At 37.1% G+C, this 22,433-nt stretch overlaps 1 protein-coding gene across 5 annotated transcripts in view; it reads left to right on the top strand.

Moving 5' to 3' along the window:
• Positions 1-516: 516 nt before the first annotated feature.
• The window catches only part of LOC140143883 (uncharacterized), a 42,733-nt gene continuing 20,816 nt past the window's right edge, over positions 517-22,433 (top strand). For all 5 annotated transcript variants that reach the window (XM_072165713.1, XM_072165709.1, XM_072165712.1 and 2 more), the window contains exons 1-3: positions 517-1,130; positions 17,934-18,055; positions 21,194-21,307. In XM_072165713.1, coding sequence (XP_072021814.1) covers positions 1,007-1,130; positions 17,934-18,055; positions 21,194-21,307 — 360 coding nt within the window. In that variant the 5' untranslated portion in view covers positions 517-1,006. The remainder of the gene's footprint in view (positions 1,131-17,933; positions 18,056-21,193; positions 21,308-22,433) is intronic.

Here is a 22,433-nt window from a genome sequence, read left to right as displayed (position 1 = left end):
CTCGAGTTCTCAGGAAGGTCGACTTGTCCGTGGTCGAGCTGTCACGGAGGTCGAGTTGTCAGAAGTCGAGTAGTCCGGAGGTCGAGTCGTCTGACATTCGTAAAAACGCCCTCATTTTTTATGTAGCCTTAAAGGAAAGTCAGTGATAAATCTTACACACTGATCTTACAGAATTACAATACACTAAACCTATCCTGTGATGTTTCCCAAACTTCAAAACAATGTTTTCTTTCATTGATCGATGCCACCAATTTGGGCTATATTTAGATTAGCATGGGTTACACTAAGATGTTAAAAATGAAAAAAAAAAAGCGGTATGATAAATATCATCATCAAATTTTTTAAACTTTTCACAACATAATTCGTTATTGTTTAAAGTTTAGAGCAGCTAATACTATTTCTTTTATTATTTGAAATCAAATAATCCCGGCAAATGCACTGCGGTGGCAAACATTGGGTGCTTGAAAGTTGAATGTTGTTCTTATTGGCAACACTACTTCAAAGAAGTATGCGGAAGTAAAGTGATGATAAAACCGGACATGCGTTGCGTTGCCTTTACTACCGCCCACAAATAAACAAGTTGTGAGTATCAAAATCATATTCATAACAGAAATATAAGCAGTTGCCAACTTGACTTTGAGTACAGAACAGTGCGGGTAGTGAAGCTTGCATGGCTTGGATACGATCAGCTGTTTTGGCGATGAAGTAGCGGGACTTCAACTTCATCAAGTTATAAGCTTACTCGTTTTATTTACTGAAATTATTCAGTCAAACAACAGTGTGCTGATGAACCGCAGCGTGGAGCTGAACAGCAGCTTTTTCTATCTTCTGAACGGGACTGGAATCTGTAAATTTATTTCTTTGATGTTTTTATGAAGAAATAATCACTTTGATTTTGAAATTTATCTGACCAACCACCTGTTGTTGGATAGTCAACAACGCAAGCAGTGTGCTAGAAAGTTTGATCTGTTGGACGAGCTCAAGGACAACCTTGCCAGTTTCCAAAATGGCGAAAATGCCAACCAAAATGATGCAAAAAATTATGAGGACTACTCCATTGGATGTAGTGATTATGACACAGAAAGACTACATGGACTCATTTAAGAATGTGCAAGGGAAAATAGACACAGGTAAGACGATATACTTTATCTCATGCGTGGTAAAACAACATTACAGTTAGCAAAAAGTTGAAATTATTGTTATATTTTGTATGTCATTGTCAGTCTCTGGTGGAACCACAAAGTTTACTAAATTTTATTTTAGTATTCTCTGAACACTTTATTGTGTGAGTTTTGGAGTCAGTTTATTCTAGTACGGGTACGGTATGGTACCTAAAGTTTTGGAGTATTAACTTTACGCAACATCGAAAAGCCTGTATCTTTGAACTGTAGAATGTCTACCAGTATTAACGCCGATACCAATTCTGATGTTATTTGTATTCCCTATGCTAACAATGAATTTCAAGTTGCAATAATTTCTATTCATGTACCATGCATGTTGTCAGTTGAAGTGCATACTGAATACAGCAACCATATAATTATTATGACAATCATAGAACCACCTAGACAAATTACTGCAAAGTTTGCAATAATTAAAATGAGTAAGTCTGTAATACAATACATGTATTTGTATCCTCTGTGTAGTTTGCCATCCACCCCCACATCATCATCTTTTAGTCGGGACCTGGGGATTGTAGAGATGCTATACATACACACCCACACACTCCGATGACTACAACTTTAATTTGGATTTATAATTTTAAAAAGTTGACAAACTTATTCAGATTGACTGAGGATAGTCAGGATATTAAACTGATGATAATCATTGTTGTTGATATTTGTGTGAACAGATTTTTTCCTTATAAGGAAAAAAATTGGTGTCAAATTGCAAATATAAGTTATATTTGCAATTTGACACCAATTTTTTTCCTTTGCTACATTGTAGGCCGGTGTCAGCACTCAGCAGTTGCATGATGTTTTGAGAGACATAGTGTGTATTTAGGGCTGTTAAGGTTAATTTTTTATTACTTCCGTTGTCCGGGTAGGCGCTGGTGAATTGCGATCACATAAGTGACATTAGGTCGCCTACTACGTGCCGTGCTGACGACCAATATGGGTCAACCCCCGGGGGTCAACCGACTTGTTGTCAAGTGCAATGATCAGCCAATCAGAATGATTGTTTATTTCTTCTGTGTGTACTGTACATGTACGCTCGTCTACGCTTGGTGCACAGCTTGGACCACGGAAGTAATAAAAAATTAACTTTAGGAATATGCAATTCTCTTATTTCAAAACATGCTTTGGCCATATGTACCTCACATTTCTTGATTGGGTCTTTGACATTGTTTGAAACTCCTCTGAACATGTTTGTGACAAATAAATACGAACTGAAAGAATGCCCTAATGAGCCATGGGCATGGGTACATGGGCAGTGGTACAATGTACGTACAAATGTATTCAATTGGATGTCCTTCAAGAGCGAGGTTATGCACATTGCACAATTCTAAACATGAAATGAAATATTTAGCATGTGTAGGCCTATTTCTATTCTTTCTAATCTGGAAGAACCTTTTTTGTGAATTTGAAGAGTAAACAGAAGAGGGAGAGTAAGTGAAGAGATTTCATACTTCTAGTCCAATAAAACAGTACTCCCTGTGGACGTTTCGAAGTCTTGCAGACTTCTTTTTCAACACTGATGTTGTTGTGATGATCTTCTGTTTACCGCTGATGTTACAGGTTGCTTAGCAACGCGGTTGCCAGTTGGTTTTCCAAGAAGATCGTCAAATGCGTGAGTAAGATTGTATTGCCCCTCGTCCCTGTTCATGATGTTGTCTTGCTTCCTGATCTGAATTGCCTCCTTTATCCATCGCTTATATCTGTCCGCCTCCTTGCCTACTACCCTAGCCTCTTCCCAGTCTATAATGTGATCTTTGTCCATAACATGGTCCGTGATAGCTGATTTATTGACCTTTGATTCTGATGCCTTTCTGCTAGCTCTGGTTCTTACTGTAGCCCCTGCTTTCTCCGCCCTCTGCCCGGTTCTCTTTGATACGCTTGCCAAACTTCCTGCCTGTCTCTCCAACATACGTAGATTCACAGTTTTTACATGGAATGGCGTAAATGACATCCGTAGTGTGAAGTGGATCACGCTTATCTTTGGGATGAACCAACATGTTTCTGAGCGTACAATGAGGTTTCATAGCTGTTGCAATGTTGTAATTTTTGAAAGTCCTGGCTATACGTTCAGATACCCCTTCCACATATGGGATGACGACCATGCCTTTTGATTTGCTGTTCTCATCCTTCTTGATGTTCTTCTTCTCTCTAGGTGTCTCCATTTGCTTTTTAACTCTGTCAATACTCCAAAGCGGGTACCCACATGTGTTGAGCGCTTTTTGATGTTAGCTTCCTCCTCTTCCTTGTCTGTGTCTTCTGTGATGATTTTATTTTTTCTGTCCATTAGAGTTCTTACTACGCCCAATTTCTGGTGTAACGGGTGGTGGGCCGCAAAATTCAGGTATTGGTCGGTGTGTGTGGGTTTGCGGGACGCCAACGGTTTGACAGAGCCATCATCCCGACGCAGGATGAGGGTGTCCAGGAATGGAATCCTGCCATCTTTCTCCTCCTCAAAGGTGAACTTTATAGAATTCGAATCGTCGATACTGTTGAGATGATCTGTGAGTGGTATGACTCCGTCTTTGCTGACAACCTCCAAAATGTCATCCACATACCTTTTCCAGAGCTTAGGCTTACAATTCAATGGAGCCGTGGCGATAGCAGACTGTTCAAGATGTTCCATGAAAATATTTGCAGCAAGCGGTGAGACAGGACTGCCCATAGCTGCCCCAAATAGCTGTCTGAAGATCTTACCTCTGAAGGTAAAATATGTTGTGGATAAGATGAAGTCCAACAACTCGATCACATCATCCACCGACAAGTTGTAACCAGAAGTCTTATTGTACGCCTTCATGTAACCTTTCTCTAATCTAAGCAACCTGTAACATCAGCGGTAAACAGAAGATCATCACAACAACATCAGTGTTGAAAAAGAAGTCTGCAAGACTTCAAACGTCCACAGTGAGTACTGTTTTATTGGACTAGAAGTATGAAATCTCTTCACTTATTTATCAACAACAGTCCTGAGGAAAATGTTCAGTAAAGAAGAGGGAGAGGGTGACTACCCGCCATTCCCAAATGCTGAAAAGGTCCCCTTTTTTGACCCAAAAGGTCCCATTTGCGAGCGTAGCGAGGCAAAAAATAAGGGTGTTTTATGCCTTTTTGGTCAAAGAAGATTCAAATTTTGGAGAAAAAAGTCCACTTTTTCAAAATCTTCCCCCAGGCCCCAGTCCAAAAGGGTCCACATTTTGAAAAAAAAGGTCCACTTTTTTCAAAATCAGCCCCCAAATAAATTCTGGTTACGGGCCTGCCAGTTCAAGAACAGCTCTTCACAAATGAATATAATATTGTACAAAAGGTCGAAGGACAGTTTAAGAGCTACACACTTTCATCATGTATGTGCCAGCTAATGCCAAACACAAACTCCAGATCCTAGACTTTGATGGTCCATAAGATCTCACAATCTTGCAGTTGAGATATCACAATCAATCACTGTCAGCCATCAAAGACCTTTTGCACTATCTACAGCTTGCATGTGGAATGCTCTCCCTGTACAAATCCCTACTATCTAGTCTCAGTCTACTATCAGACCTTGGGCCAGCTTCAGCAAGTAGGTTAGGTGCAATCCAAATAAACAGTCACACAGATCTTTTGCATCATGCAGCCCGCATGTAGAATGCTCTCCCTGCACATACATTGTATGCCTACTATCTAGTCTGAGCCGGGGGGGGGGGGGACACTTCAAAATGGACCCTAAATGGCGTAATCAGTGTGGAAAAATTTCACCCCTTAGTGGCGTAAGGCTCTGTAAATCTTACCCCTAAAATATGGCGTAATTTGGCGTAAGAAACTAAAATGGACCCCTAAATGGCGTAAATTCTAAAGAAACCCACTGAAATTGAAAAAATATACCCTAAACGTCGAAACTTTACCTGAAAAGCACCCTTTTTTCTAAAAACGTTGACGTCGCCACAAGGCCAAAAAGCGACCCTTTTTCGACGTTTTTGGGGACGAGCATGCGTACCACTTTGGTATGCTAGTGACCCCCCGGGGTGTGAGCCTACTATCAGACCTTGGGCCAGCTTCAGCAAGGACAATAATAATTTAGCTATCATGGTACAAACCTGTCTAGATCTACAAGATGATAGTTTCATGTTTCTAATGCCTAGTAGTACAAAATATAGGCCAGGCCTATACCTTACAGTACAAATCTGACCAGATGCAATTTTTTTTTTGTTGGGGAGGGAGTTCAATGCTAATATGTGACATGATCAAGGGGAATGAGTCACATGTCGGCCCTGGTCGAAAATGAGTTTTACACATATTTCTAGAGAGGACATTTAGAGCTTTCAGAAACTGAAAACCCCATGTTGATACGACTTGAAGTTACATCAATTTATCAATCGCTAAAAACAATATAAAACAAAAGAATTGTATCACTTTCTTTGCCAATATCTCAAAATCAATATTAGCGACATCCGACTCATTTCCCTTGATCGTGTCACATATGCTCTGGCTGCCCTGGGTACAGATTGAAATGTGTTCATCCTATCAATTCAGAGATCTTTAAGTATAATAATTTTCAAAGAACATTAGGCCTACAGATTACCCACCAGGAAAACACTTGAAAAAGTTTTGACGCTTTACCCTGGGCTCTTTGATAGACGTGCTTTCCAGAATTTGAATCGGGTAGCATGCACTTTGTTTCCTGTGAATTTGATATTTATTAAAATCAATTATTTTGACATTGACATGTTTACAATGTAATGAACAATGACCTAGGTATTAATTATGACACTCAAATTTCCAAGTACAATAAACAACATCACATCCTTTATAATCCTTAAAACCCTATTAAACCCTTCTCATCACAACACTAGCAAGCATCAGCTGTGTACAGGTACCTAGCAACAGATAAACACACAATGTGACGTAGCAAGGGGTATCAGACAAGGTTAGCCTGTGTTGCCGTGTCTATTTCTGTGACTCATGTGCAGTGAAACCCCACACACAACTAAACACAAGTGTGCAGGAATGTTGCCAAGCCGAGCTAGGCTCTGTTGCTATAATATTGAAAGTTTGAAACCGCAAGATGCCTTTGTGATTGACCGCTTTTATGAGCGATAGCCAAGTCTGAAAGTGCAAGGTATGCACAAAAAGGGGGAATAGATTTTTATATATCGTCCATATGATTATGAGGCCTCATCTGAGGCACGATTGAGGTGGGTTACAGAGACTCTAGAAGATGTTAAATATTGGGAGGGGGGGCAATGGTCCCTGGCCCAAATTATTGGGGGTGCAATGCTACTTTTCCATATCCACCAAAATTATTCAGGACCAAGGTCCCCCTGCACCCCCCCCCCCTGCTGGGTTGATTTAAAAATTTTACCTAAAGGATACGATACATGATTTACCGACAAGTGACTCATTTCGGAATGCGATATCATGAATTTTGAAGAAAAAAAAGTTTCCACAGGCTTCGTTGGGCTTCGAACCAGCGATTCAAAACTTCCTTCGATTACGCGTCTAGCGCTTTACCGTTCTCGCCACGGTGGCAGTTAAGTGGAGGAGTGTAATGATAAATGATAAATCTCATAATGCCATCTTTAGCCTTTTGTTTACTAAAAAAGGCGTGTTTTGTAAAGATAGATTAGCCGTTTTATGCATAAAGAGCATGAACGTTTGGGAAATGTTTCAAACAAATAATAAAGACACTGATGTGATGATGAAATTGCATAAGTCGGGAAATATCTGCGTCGCAATGTTTTGTTTTGGTTTTAGGAATTTGACCTTAAAATTTACGACTTCATGACATTATCATTCGAAATCAACAAAAGATATTTCAACAGTATATGGCATCATTCTTTCTCTAGAATGTTTTATACATGTATGTGAAATACCTTCAACAATGGTTCGCTGCATAATGGTAAAAACAGCCTTGACCTGAAAAAAGAAGTTTTCATTATCAATTGGACCAATCAGCAACACTGTTAGAATAATTTCACTTTATGCAAAAAAAATTGGGGTGAATTATTTGCAAAGCTCCATTCTGATTGGTGATTAAAGTGAAGATATCATGCAATTTACCAATCAGAGGCAATGTTAGATCGGCAGGTAGTGCTCAGGGGGTTAAATAAAGGAAACTCTTGTCTGCAATCTGTGGTGGGGTGGGGGTGAAGTTGGCAACCTTTGTGTTGGTCATGCAAGTCTAGCTGTCAGTCAGTGCAGTCTGCCCCTGACTTACCTATGTTTTTTTAGGCATTTCCCTGTTACTCATGTATGAAATCCAGGAAATAAATGGAGGAAGTCCACAGGCAGAAGTCCCAGAACAAGGTCAATGACAATACAGTTGGTCATTTTACCTATATAGTGTCTCAATGAAATTATATCTAGTATTTAAAGAAACTGTATTTGTACACACATTTGTTGAAACTTTCATGGGCTGTACCTTTAAAAGGGTAGTAAATTGTTAATACTTTTGATCGGGGGCTCTCTAAAAATTGGTGACGGGATGGGATGTGCGGCCACATTAACCCCTATTTTTCAAATCCCTCTCACCGAATGATCCCCTTTTTTTCTTTCACTGAATGAGTTATCCTTATTTTTTCTCTCAAAACAGTGGCGGCATGACGGCAAATGCCCCCAGTCAGAACTCTTCCCCCCCCCCCATGTTTCCCCCCAGTAAAAACTCAAAATTACAAAAATTTCACCTTTTTTGCAGTAATTTTGCACAAAATTTGTTGATTTTGCCCCAAAAAAAAAAAAAAAAAAATCACTTTGTCCCTCAATCCCCGAAATAAATTCCTGACGCCGCCAATGCTCTAAAATTCACAAAATTTTGACCTGAATTTGTTCACAGTCTCATGGAAGGACCCCCTTTTTTGGTAATATTTTCCAGTCTTCAGGAAAGACCCCCTTTTAAATATAAGTCACTTGAGAAAGAATACCTTCAAAAATTGTCATTCGAAATAGTGGCCTGCTGACCAACCCAAGAACCCAGAATACCCCAGCCCAATTCAGACCAACAGTGGGGGTCGGGACGGATTGGGGAATATATATAACCTGGATGAGGCTAGCAGAAGTTCGGATTGGCTGGTCTGGTGCACGGAAAAAATAAATAGGTCCGAATCGGTCCAAATTGTTCGGAACGGATCAGGTGAATTGGTAGCTGTTGGTATCATTCGGAGAATGCTAAGGATCAGGGTGGAAAATCTTCCCCCACAGAGCCAGGGATGCTGGATTTCTTACAATTGTAGGATTTCCTACTTTTTGTTAATTCAAATTTCCGCATTTTTATTTATTTTTAGCCCATTTTGAGACTTTATAGCCCAAATTTGCGCACATTTTCAGAATTTTCCTGCAAAGTCACTTCACACCGCTATGATCCCTGTTTAGATAACATTATACATACATGTATACGGTATTATTAGTAGCTGTGTCAGGTTTTAAAATAGTGTGTGTTCGTGGACACCAGATATTCGAATCTCCATTAAAAATATTTCCACCCCATTTGCTTTGAAAAGAATCTTTGAAGCATTCAAATATTTCTTCTCAGGTGTAACTAAAGAAATTGGCTCAGTTTGTGCAAAGCTACTATTTTTACCTTAGTCAGAGTGTAACCTGATTAAGTCTAACCCTCAAAACCATCGACCTGCAAATCAATTGTATGGAACAGAGTTGAGTCCATTTACCTGTAAAGTGTAACAAAACTATTTTTGTTATTAACAAGTTATTTTAGGATTATATATGTTTCTTAATACATGGTCATGGTTCAGTGACCAATGCCCAGGAATAAGTGTCATTTAGTCCGGGGTCAAGTCTAGGTAAACTTTAAAAAATTAATTTTGCTGATTCATTAATGAAATTCCATGTTAAATATGATGCTTATTTTCTATTATTTTCAAAATCTTTTTCACGCCATACAAGTTAATACGGGGCGATTACCGAATAGGGTGCAACTCTACTAATCTTATTACAAGGCTGCCCTATCCCAACTCTAAACTTCGTAAACAAGGACTGGGCTCAAGTCTAGGACGTTGCCCCCTATTCGGTAATTGTACCGTTTATTTACATACATAGGTGGAAAAGAAAAAGTTGATTTTTGCAAATTCATCAAAACACCTACAATGTATAAAATTACCCTGAGTGAGTTCAGGAACTTTTAGGTCCATATTTTGTAAAAGGCTGCAAGTTTGGGACATCAATATACATGTAGAAATCACAAAATTTAGAATTGTTTATATAGGCCTACATATACCTTAATTCCTGAAGGATGTGATGAAAACAGAATTTCTTGATTGAATTTGATTGAATGAAACAGATAAACTTGTTAAAAGGTACTTGCCAGAAAGTACAAGAAGACACCACCAATAACTCATGATTTATCATAAGATCTGCCCAGTGCCCACCCTTCTTACTTCATTGAACTCACCTGAAACATACATCCTGTCTGACCATTGTAACGTATAGCGATTTTAACCCTGAACCCATTTTAGTTCAATATGGTGGGCAGCAAAACTCATGATGATAAATGCTTTTAAAAGACAGGTTCTTGAACAATGCCAGACACTACATAAGAAGGGTATACTACATAATATAATTGGTGGGTTTTAACAAAGAAAGAGCGGGGAACAGGTGGATTAAGCCCCCTCGTCAAAGCATGAGAAGGATCTAAGCCCTCCTTGAACCCCATAAACAGGCATATATATCTACATGGAGATGGTCCATACCCCCTCCCCCCCCCCCCCCCCACACACTACACCAAAGTCTCCCCCCTTACTTGTGAAAGTCTTGAATGCCATACGGTATTAGGTGTGTGGAGAAACCCATACCCATGTCACCCAAATATAATAATTTACTATACATGTACATGTATGTATTGTCACCTAAAACTTGCAATTTTCCCCTTGAGTCAACACCAGGGGGTGCACATGGGGCCACCAAGCCGGGGAGGGGGGAATTTCCAACTGTCCCACTGACCCATTACCAAAATGAATTATAAAAATTGCAATTTTAACACTAAAATTTAGGACATTTGTGTCCTTAGACAGCTTTAAATAGGGGGTGCACATAAGACAGCTTTTACTTGTCAGGAAAGTCAGTGGGGGTGTTACTAAAGGGGAGAAGGAACATAATTGGGTCAAACATTGTACTTTTTGTCTGGTTTTGGTCAAATTTACTAGACAACCTCATTCATGACTGAACTGATGGGGGTGGTGAGTGGAATATCAAACCAAACCAAGACAAAACTTTTAAGCTTTTTTTAGAAAAGTTTGTTTAAAAAGTTTAAAAAGTTTAAAGGTTTTTTTCGAAGTTTAGTTTACTAGACAACCTCATTCATGACTGAACTGATGAGGGCGGTAAGTGAAACATCAAACCAAACCAAGACAAAAAAACTTTAAAGCTTTTTTAGAAAAGTTAAAAAAGTTTAAATGGTTTGTTTAACAAGTTAAAAAGTTTGAAGTTTTTTTAGAAGTTTAGTTTACTAGACTATCTCATTCATGACTGAACTGATGGGGACGGTAAGTGGAACATCAAACCAAACCAAGACAAAAAAGCTTTTAAGCTTTTTTAGAAAAGTTCAATAAGTTTTAAAAGTTTTAAATGTTTAAAAAGTTTAAAAGTATAACGGTTTTTTTAGAAAAGTTTTAGAAAAGTTTAAAAACTTTTCTAAAACTTGTCGCTAGTAAAAAAGTGCATTACAAACCAAATGTCTATGATGGAAGCATCAAAAGAACTGCTTGTATCCATGGCATCGGCCACAAAGTGTAAGCTTCTAGGGATTTATACAGTGTTTCCGGAATCTATAAATAATGACCTGTTTCTTGGCAATGGTAGCGAAGTGTTTTGCGATTCATAATAATAAAGTATAGTTTTGTGAAGATATGAAATGAAAGATAGATTGAACTTGACAAAAACCTAATACTTTTGGAAGTGATAAAAGATGCACTTAGTACCTTAATGCTCTGCATGCTATACCGTTTTCGCCAAACGTTTGACAAACGTTTATGAAAATGTTTAACAAACGTTTGGCTCCTTATCCGTTTATAAACAGTTTGATCATAAATGTTTGACAAAGCGTTTGTGATCGGCAATTGTTTGACAAGCGTTTTATTATTATGTATGTTAAATGAATTAAATAAATGTTTGGCAAACAATTAAAAAATCCATTTTGAAACAAAAACACATTTTTACCAAAAATCACATATTTTTTACCAAAACTCTCATTTTGTCCAAAAATCACATTTTTGGGAAAAAAGGTGATTTTTGAAAAATTGTGATTTTTGGGAAAAATGTGATTTTGGAAAAAATTACTTTTTGGGAAAAATGTGATTTTGGGAAAAATGTGATTTTTGGGAAAAAATTTGATTTTGGAGAAAAAAATTGATTTTTGTATAAAAATCTAAAATGTGCTTTTGTTTCGAAATGTTTATTTGATGAAAATTACAAACATCAATCTGATGATTTTATGGAAAAACTTTAACAAGACGTATTTATTAATTGTTTGCCAAACATTTATTTAATTCATTTAATATACATCGCTACTAAAACGTTTGTCAAACAATTGTCGATCACAAAAGCGTTTGTCAAACATTTATAATCAAGCGGTTTATAAGCGGATAAGGAGCCAAACATTTGTCAAACATTTTCGTAGCGTTTGGCAAACGTTTGTGATCACTAAATGTTTGTCAAACGTTTGGCGAAAACGGCTATGTAGCCATGCACTTCAATGGAAAAAGTTCAAGTTTTAAAATATTTTCTCAAAATATCAAAAGCTATCTTAAGAACTGCTGAACCAATACTAGGCTTGTTTGTACTCATTTTTATGCATTTTTCATACTGATTCCAAATATTGTCATAAAAATTTACATATCTGAAATTTTTTTTTTTTTTTAAAAATTTGAAACTTGTCGTCTGCAGTCGACACCCGCGTGAAGAGAGTTAATATAGGAGCAGGTTATGAAAGATTTTGTGTGGAGCTCTTAGATTTTAATCAGGTATTTCCAATGCTCATGCATAAAATGCTGCACAAGCGTTAACCATAGTTCCTGGGGGTTCTCAACTTTGGTTTGAGTGCAAATGTACGGTTTGGCCTCCCAAAAACTGCCTGACCAAATTTGATGAAAAGCAGACCCAAAATTATACCAATTTTTCGGGAAAAAAAGGCAGTAGTGCCCATGGTGGAAAAAGGGGCTAATGAATTGGGTATCAAAATAAAGGGAGCTATCATTTTCTTGGAAGGGGGTCCCAAATAAAATTGTGACCCCCTATTTCGGCAACAAAAATTGTATGACCCCCACACACACCACCGATACACCTTGCCCCCTAAACAGGCTAAAATTGTATTGAAATCAGTCTTTATGAATAAAATAAACACTATGGTCAATGGTCATCTTGTGACTCCCTACATTTTGGTCATCAAAAATTTAATAACCCACCCCCAATTTTTCTTTACAACAATATATGACCCCCTCCCCCTGTATATTTGGGACCCCTCATTCCAACAAAACTATAGCCCCCTAACAACAAATTTGTCACTAAACACCCAGAAAGGGTATCAAACTTACAATTTGTGAGTTTTGAAAAAAATCACCCTGTAGGGACAAATTTGTCAAAAGAACTGATCAAGATAATTAAACAAGTATGTAGGGGTGTGTGTGTGTGGGGGGTCATGACTTAAGTCCCCCCCCCCATTCTGGGTGACAAATTTGTCAAGAGAACTGATCATAAACAAGTACTGGGAGGGAGGGTCTTGACTTTTATTAAATATCTAGGAACTATTTTCATTTCTTGGTATTTTTGCAGAATAAAATGAAAGTGCTCATATGTTTGTTACATTTAAAACACACAAAAAAAACTCCATCAAGAACAGTAGAAATATAGGTTTCATAGGATTTAGTAAGTGTTTCCGGACTTCGTTAATATGACTGATTTCTTGGCAGCGGCAGTGAAATGTAATATATGGTGGTAAGCAAAGACAGATAGGAAGTAGTCGGTGTTTAACCCCCTGAGTACTACTTACCGATCTAACATTGCCTTTGATTGGTCAATTACATGATATCTTTACTTTAATCACCAATCAGAATGGAGCTTTGCAAATAATTCACCCCAATTTTTTTGTGTGGTGATATTATACTAACAATGTTGCTGATTGGTCCAATTGATAATGAAAAACTTCTTTTTGGCCAATCGGCAGTTACAAAAATGTAGTTCTCATGGAGTTAAAGGAAACAAACATGAAATATAATTGTGAACAATTGTGGGATTTACTTGGATCGAGTATTCGAGTTTGGCTTAAAATGAGACGTTTCTAAAAAGTCAAGGTTCAAATAGTAATTTGTATTTAGATCCCATTTCTTTAAAACAAAAAATAGAAAGAATTAAGTTTAATTGAAAACTGAGACAGTTATGGTTGGATCAGGGCCAAGGGCTTACACTTGTAGTACGCATTTAAAAGTAATTGGGGGTGCAGAAAAGCGAATAGCTCTTTGAAATACTCAAAAGGTTCAGTGGCAGCACCCCAGTCAGAACTGTTGCACCCCAGTAAAAAAAATTACGAAAATAAATGCGCTAAAGAAAATGTAAATTTTGCCTCCCCTTCCAGAAAAAGCCCGAAAAGGTTGACCCAAAGGTTTCCAGCCAGGACGGCTCTCGGAAATCTAAAAAGTATGTGTGGGAGGGGGGTTAGCAAAAAATTCTTTCCACCAATTTTTTTTTGGTCAAGAATTTGAGGTGTTACACCCCAAGCAGTGTCCGAAATAAGGAAAATATGGAGGTTGTCCCGAGGATAACTAAAGCATAAATTCTGCTTGTCCTCAAAACATTTTGGTTGTCCTCAAAATGTGTCATATTTTAAAATGAGGTAAAATATAGTGGTTGTCCAGAGGATAGTACATATCTCAATATGGTTGTCCCCAAAGATATTTGGACAAGAGGATAAGTGCTTATTTCGAACACTGACCCCAATATCAACACCGCCTACACCTGTAGCCCTGTTGGCACTCTAATAAGGTATAGTTATATTTTTTTCAATAATTTAACGCCATTTTTCATTAATAATTATTATGGCTGCCCTTCAGTCCCACCCTTCATCTTCCGCCGCCCCTGATATGCGCATAGCTATGGGTATGTGTTTCTAGAAATCTAGTCCTAGTAAGGGTTACCTCCAGGAACTCAAAATCTAACATACCCAGAAAATCCTTGAGAACCCCCCAACAGGTTATCACCATTCTTCATCCTACTTACAATAGAAGAATTGTCTCCCAAAACTTTTTCTCAGAATAGTTGCATCAAGGTGATGAGTGGAGTATTAAGTATCTGAACAGGACAAGTGACTTATTATGTTGCCTAGCTTCCTTGATTAGATTACTATCATTAATCATGTAATGGATGACAAATTATATATCTTAACACATCAAAACTAATTACCAGGGTAGCATAGTCAGGAATTAATTGAATGCAATTAAACAGGTGTGCATGTAGTCAGTCATAGGAACATGTATGTACACCAGGCACAAAAAGAAACCCCAGGGGGGCCACTGGTCATTGAACAGGGGGTATCATGCGTGGCCAAAGATTCAAGTAAAAAGGGTCTTTTTTCATGATCAGGCACTGTACTTACGTATCGTGAATAGGGTATCTAAAACAAGGAAATTTGAGAAAAAGGGTATACCTTGTACAATAAATCAGTGTTTAGGGTCCTTTTGAGACAAAATGTAGTATGTAATAAAGGTTAAAAGTTATGAACTTTTGAATTGGTGTTTTCCCAGTTATCATGAAGGGTTATAGAGTCAAAATATGACTGATTTATTTGCTTCAAATGGGGGCAAAAATAATGTCAATACTTATTTAGGGTATGAAATTGTACTTGTCACACTTGTTTAGGGGTGCATTTTCAGACCTCGTAAATACTTGTTTAGGGTGCTATTTGAAACTTCATGGCCACGCATGATACCCCCTTGTCAATGACCAGTGGCCCCCCCGGGAAAGAAACTCATCAGTTATATTCATCCTTGCTGTTCAATAACTTGATAATTTTGGATTATTCTGAAATATACATTTTGTTAATTGGACTTTGCTTTCTCATTTGACACCCTGTACATGAACATTGGGCAAGAATTGACCAAGATATGCGCCTCCAAACTCTCAAACCCCAAAATGAAAAGTTGCAATTTTCACGATTCAATTGTGCCTGTTACACTGTGTGCTTTATTGATTGGCCCGTGGTGCTTGTGTGCAATACAACGATGCGTTCCCATTGAAAATCGTTGAAAATGCAACTTTTGAGTTTGAGGCTTTGGAGGCGCATATCTTGGTCAATTCTTGTTCGTTTTTCACAAACAGGGTGTCAAATGAGAACGCAAAGTCCAATTAACAAAATGTATATTTCAGAATATTCCAAAATTATCAAGTTATTGAACAGCAAGGATGAATATAACTGACGAGTTTCTTTTTGTGCCTGGTGTAGTGGGGGAATGTAGTAAATGTCATTAAATGGTAGATAACTATTGCCATGGAATGATATACAGTGCACAAAACAGTTAAGGTACCTGTTACTTAAGTATTTTCACACCTGTATATTCTAAACAAAGATACATGTAGATGTAATAATTAAAACCAGCAACCAATAGCGGCAACTTTTAGCTCGGATATAAGGCATCATTCGTATTGAGTATCACAAAAATATAAAATGTTTTGTAAACATATTGACCACTTTGAAATGATGATCAATATCTATAGATTCCGGATCTAGATGTCCAATATTGCATTTTTTGTGCCAGAAAATAATACATGAAACCAGGAAATATTGCACATTCAGCGCTTGTCTGATTTACTGACTCAGTATTTATAAGCCTAAATTTAATATATTATGCAATATTGGACTCATTTTTGGACTGTTTCTTTTTTTTTTTTTTTTTTCAAACTACCTTTATTTTGACCAGAACTTAGATATTTTTGGTGTCTTTTTTAATAAATGTTGCATTTTCTTAAATTTTAGGGTCAGTTTAAAAAAAACCAAGATCTGCACTGGTAAATCACAAGTATAAAATTTTATGTCTTTTGAGGATAAATTACCAACATGTACAATCACAATAAACCAGGAAATCTCATTTCATCATACAAAATGTGATAAGGTGAACCCATGCATGCATCAAATCCTTGGGCCCATCAAAATACAATGCATTCATCCACTTATTAACAATGTTGCCAACTCTTTTTATATTTGGTAGCCCAATTGGGTGACTTTTTCCATTGTCCTGTGACTGAAAATGACCACCACAATTTTGCTAATTTTTTAGCTTTTTATAAATAAAATATAAAAAAAATGATTAATTTGAGCTCTTTTTCTGTGAATTTTGCCACAAGCACAGAAAGTAACAAAATTTTGAAAAAAATTTTCGATAAATTTCACAGAAAGTCAACTTCAAATAAAAAAATTTGGGTATTTAGTTTTACAATTTTGGGCTGAACATTTTTGGCAACCATTCTTTGTGTGAGCAAAGTAAGCTTTGGTGTGATGTTGTCCCTGGTTCATTGAAACCTATTGTGAATTATGATAATTGTCTGGTTCACATATCAAAACAACACACAGGGAATAAAGACAAGAAAGTTAAATATCCTTGGTTGTATTTCAATTATTGAGAAGGAAAGACTAATGTTGGATGAAAATTTTGCTCAGTCATTCATACAACTTGAAATTATTACGAGCAAATAATAAAAATGTCAAAATATAAGAAAACAATATATACATTTGTACTGAATAATGGCAACTTGGTGAACAAGTTTAATCATCCTTGGTTGTATTTTATTGTTAGGAAGAAATAAGGTCAGGTGGTACTTAATGGTACATTTGAATAGTGTAATTAAAATTCCCTTTAAAAGGGGATGCTTACCTCACTCATAGACTATAGAAGGGATCAGCGTTCGAAATTTTGGTTGTCCGTTCGCCCGGGACAACTAAAAAAGTCGCCGGACAACCAAGAATACTGATTCGGTTGTCCACCGGACAACCATAAATCTGTAGCCTTTGTCACCGTTGTAGGCCTACAGACAACCAAAAACTTGAGACGGACAACCAGAAATTGTAATCTGGTTGTTCGTGGGACAACCATTTATTTTTCCTTAATTCGAACACTGGAAGGGATGTACTTCACTTGTGTTTTTTTAGTTGATCAGAGTCATCTTTGGATGAGGATAGTAGGTGCATTTTGCATGCATTGTATACATAATTTGCAGTACAATTTTACCCCGGAATTTTACGCATACAAGTATACATACATGTACAAGTAAAAATTGTAATATATTGCTGCAAGTATGAATGCATACATTGGAGAGTAAAATAATCTACAATTTGGTACCTTTAGTAGTGATATGATTGCATCTTTTATAGAGGATAAATAGTCCTTGCTTTAACCCTAACCCTACCCGTGGTTTTTTGGCTATCGGAAGGGAAAGAAGGAGCGAAAAAGGAGAGAAGATGAAGAAGAAAGTCACTTGGCTTTTGGGATTGAACCTCGGACCCCTCGCATGCCACGCAGAAGATCCCCAACATGTAGCTACACAGGGGACGTTGGCCCGGCCAACGATTCCCTGGGAATATATGACTTGGTCTGATTGCGTCATCAAGTCTCGTGGAATGCATGCACGCAGAGTGGTTTTAATAGTGAACTTTAGTGAGTCCTAGTTGGGTTAGGGTTAAGGTTCACAATGTTTTTCAGAACTTCTACATAAGACTTTTAATTTTAACTTTTAATACTCTGAATATCTTTATCATGTCACCATCTAAACATGTCTTTTCTTTTTTTCTTGCTCCATCAGTTTCTAAAGCTTTACTGAAATGGTCATACATAGAACCCAATCCCAGCATAGCTCAGGCGTTCTCATGTTGGGCAGATTTAGACTATGCGTACGGACAACTCATTGTTCAAGTTTGTGAAAAGGTTAGTAAATTTTAACCCCATGAGAACTACCTGCCGATTGGCCAAAAAGAAGTTTTCATTATCAATTGGATCAATCAGCAACATTGTTAGAATAATTCAACACCAAAAAAATTGGGGTGAATTATTGGCAAAGCTCCATTCTGATTGGTGAGTAAAGTGAAGATATCATGTAATAATTGACCAATCAGAGGCAATGTTAGATCGGCAGGTAGTGCTAAGGGGGTTAAAGTATAGTATACGCTGGAGGACTGGAATGGGATTCCATTTGAAGTCTACACCCCCTGTGTGGGAGATTCAAGGCCATGATGTTTTCCACAGGGGTGTATGGATTTCAAATAAACATCTCAAAAAAAGTAACTAACCCTAAATAATGACCTTTATTCAAAAATTTGCAGCAATTGACTAAATATTGACGTCACGGTGTACATTTAAATCAATGTAACCCAAGATTTGAAAGTTGCAGTAAATTGTATTGATTTTGTATTCAGTGTAATGGAAGGAAATCTGTGAATTGATATCTGAGTGTTTTTGTATTGTAAAAATTTGTGTATGTAAGTGCAACTTTCAAATCTGGACCTCATTACATTAAATTGACCGGTGTTTTATTGTTTTCTGGGCTATCATATCAAATGAGGTGTCGAAATGTGCAGAAATAAATTCTGCTTCCAACGCATTTTACAGATTTGTAATACAGTAACCCCTTTTTGAATAGTATACAAATATATACTGCCATGAGAGGTTCTGGTTAAAACTATGGGCCCGAGGTGAGATCAATAGTACTATTTTCCTGAGGGCGCAGCCCGAAGGAAAATAGTATTAATTGATCTCAACGAGGGACCATAGTTTTAACCAGAACTTCGAATAAAGGCAGTATATATTTGTTTTATATACTTCATTAATATGTTCTTTGTTCATTGATTGGTTAAAAGAAAATTATTTGACGTTTTGACTCTCCAGCTTCTAACCTGAGTTAACAGCACGACCAATTTAAGCACAACCTATATTTTGCCCTTCAAAAAAATCGAATAGGCTAAAAGCGGGCTAACCAATTACAGCAGCGAAATCACGCTTATGGCAGTTTCGGCGTCTTGCGCGAACTGTTCCGTCGCATCGAATGCGCGCACTCGGAAGGCATGGTCAAAAGTACTATTTACGGCTTGGAGGTACTATTTACGGCTCATCCGGGACATTGAAAATACTATTTACGGCTTAGAGGTACTATTTACGGATAGGAGTACTGATGGTAAAACTATTTTTGGTCATGTGATCCACTTTTAACCAATCAATGAACAAGAATATATTAATGAAGTATATAATGGCCATTATTTAAGGGGGGTTAGTTACTTTTTTTGAGATGTTTATAATAGGCCATTACAAACACTAGTTAACATTATCATGTTTCTACAGAATGCATACACTATGGGCCACAATGGCCTCATCCCAATGCCATAGTTCAATAACTTCAATTAAACAATAGAGAAAAATTTGACCTCAAGTTGCTGAGTATAAGTTAAAAAAAGGTGAATGTACAAATGTATTGGGGTTAAAAAACTGTGCCCTGATAGATGAGCATGTTGTGGATCTTAGTGGTATCATGATATTTTGCAATCAAACCATAATGGTATACATGTATCATACAACAGGAAGAAGTCACTTCCCTTGTTTTTCTTTCATTTTACTCTATATTAAGGGCTGGGGTATGAACCTTTGGACAGTATTTATTGTGGGACATTAGAGCACATCAGACATATCTAATTGCATTGTGAATACGAAGAATGTCATTCTGATATCAAATAATTTTGATTTTTGAAATTGCAATTTAATACACATTTTATGGCAAATCATTAAAATTGATATTTTGATATTTAACAGTACTTGAAATAAACTTTATAAATCTGATGATTTATACTTAAAGTGTATGTAGGTGTGATGAAAAGCCGACGATCAATTGAAAATTTTGACCTTTCGTATTGAAGATATGGGATTTTTTTTCCCAAAACACCAAAAAAATTAGGTCTTTTGGGAAAAAAATCCATATCTTCAATATGAAAGGTCAAAATTTTCAATTGACCGTCGGCTTTTCCTCCCTGCTACATACACTTTAAGAATATGTCATTAGATTTATATAATTTACCGAGGACTGTTATATATCAAAAATTTGAAAAATATCAAATTTTTATAATTTGTCGTAAAATTTGTATTATATTGTGATTTTCAAAAATGAAAATTATTTGATATCAGAAAGACATGCTTCAGTATTCAGAATGCAATTCGATAGGTCTGAGGTGCTCTCATGTCCCAAAAAATACTGTCGAAAATAATAAACGCTCATTTTAGATCCCTTAATATTTTGTATAAAAGAAGGAAATATTTCTTTCCTACTATGTATATTACAAGGGATATTCGGTGTCCTACATTTAAATCCTTTACAGTAATGCAGGAAGTATATGTCATGGAAATTGTAAATAATAGCTTTGGATGATAATAGTGATGGCACCAAGTGTTATTGTCTGCAAATGATTGCAAAGGTCTACAGGTTGTATTAGTAGTAGACAATGGCCAAAAAGTGAAATTGTATGCTTATTGCTCTTATGAGTGATTTCCGTGTAACAGTGTTTACACCTAAAATTCCTTCCTACATTTTGCATATGTCTGGACCATGGATTTTCTATGAACCAACCATGTATCCCTTTAAATACAGAATAGCCTAAGTTAAAAGGGTATGACCTGAACAACAGCGTCATCCTGCTCTTTTTGTTATTAAAACTAAGATTTTTGCCAAAATAAAGTGCATTTTTGTCAGTGGCGTGCACAGAATTTTTTTGACTGGGGGGACACACAATCCAAAATTTTATGTATAGTTCAATTACTTTCAAAAAAATTTTAAACCTCCCAGGGCAGAGCTCCCTGAAGCTCACAGTGACCACTCCAGTTCCCCGGAATGACCAATTTCCCCCTACTGATAAGGTCAAACTGGGGGTGTCCCCCTGGCCTCCCCATTTAGATGATTGACCAAAAACGTGCTGAACTGTGGCAATTACAACATGCAACAACGGCAACCACACCCCTTTAAACAAACAAACAATGGTTGATTGCAAAACAATGTTTCAATGTATTGTCTTATTTTGGCTTCTGTAGGGTGTGCAATACAGACAAGTATTCAAAGACATACGAGACCAAGGAGTTGAATGGAGTAAAGTAAAACAAGACAAGAAAAATGCAGCAAATGATGTAGCAAGTGCTCTCAGAAAGGTAAGGAGAAGTCATTGTTGGGCAGGAAAAAACTCCTATGTGTCATTGGCCTCTGAACATGTTTAAAGCAAAATCTCCTATGTAACCTCTTGGCAGTTTGTTTTAAACATGTTCAAGGGCCAGAAGTACATAGGAGGTTTTACCTGCCAAACGACTCTTGTATGATCATTGCTACAATGAAGTAATAAGTATCATTATCAATGTCACCATGATTAGCATTGTCATTGTCAACATTGTTGTCAATATTTCAACTTTATATTAGTCATCATTATGTTTAAACATTGCATCATTGTTGTCATCATCATGTTATTCCTTTTCCTCTTCATCTTCATCTTCATCTTCATCTTCATCTTCATCTTCATCTCCATCTCCATCTCCATCTCCATCTCCATCTCCATCTCCATCTCCATCTCCATCTCCATCTCCATCTCCATCTTCATCTTCATCTTCATCTCCATCTCCATCTCTCCATCTTCATCTTCATCTTCATCTTCATCTCCATCTCCATCTTCATCTTCATATTCATCTCCATCTCCATCTCCATATTCATCTCCATCTCCATCTCCACCTCCATCTCCATCTTCCACCTCCATCCACATCCCCATCCTCCATCCACATTTCATCCTCATCTTCATCTACATCTTCACCTCCCATCTTCACCATCATTTTCATCTTCCATTTTCATCAACATCATCTTTATTGTCATTGTCACCATTATCATCATTATCATCATCATCATCATCATCATCATCATCATCATCATCATCATCATCCATCATCATCATCATCATCATCATCATCATCATCATCATCATCATCATCATCATCATCATCATCATCATCACCATCATCATCATCAGCATCATCTTCATCATCATCATCATCATCATCATCATCATCATCATCATCATCACCATCACCATCACCATCATCTTCATCTTCATCATCATCATCATCATCATCATCAGCGTTGCCATTAGTGTTCTACTCATCATCAATAATATCATCAACATCATACACATATGTCTGATTTGTCATTGTCATCATCCCTGGGTCATCAGCATCAGCATTGTCATCACTACTTCATGCAACACCACCATCAATAGAGACTTGAGAGGTTTACAAT

The sequence above is a fragment of the Amphiura filiformis genome, unplaced genomic scaffold (genome assembly GCF_039555335.1).
Source record: "Amphiura filiformis unplaced genomic scaffold, Afil_fr2py scaffold_31, whole genome shotgun sequence".
NCBI classification, from domain to species: Eukaryota; Metazoa; Echinodermata; class Ophiuroidea; order Amphilepidida; family Amphiuridae; genus Amphiura; species Amphiura filiformis.
This window is presented reverse-complemented; position numbering and strand designations above follow the sequence as displayed.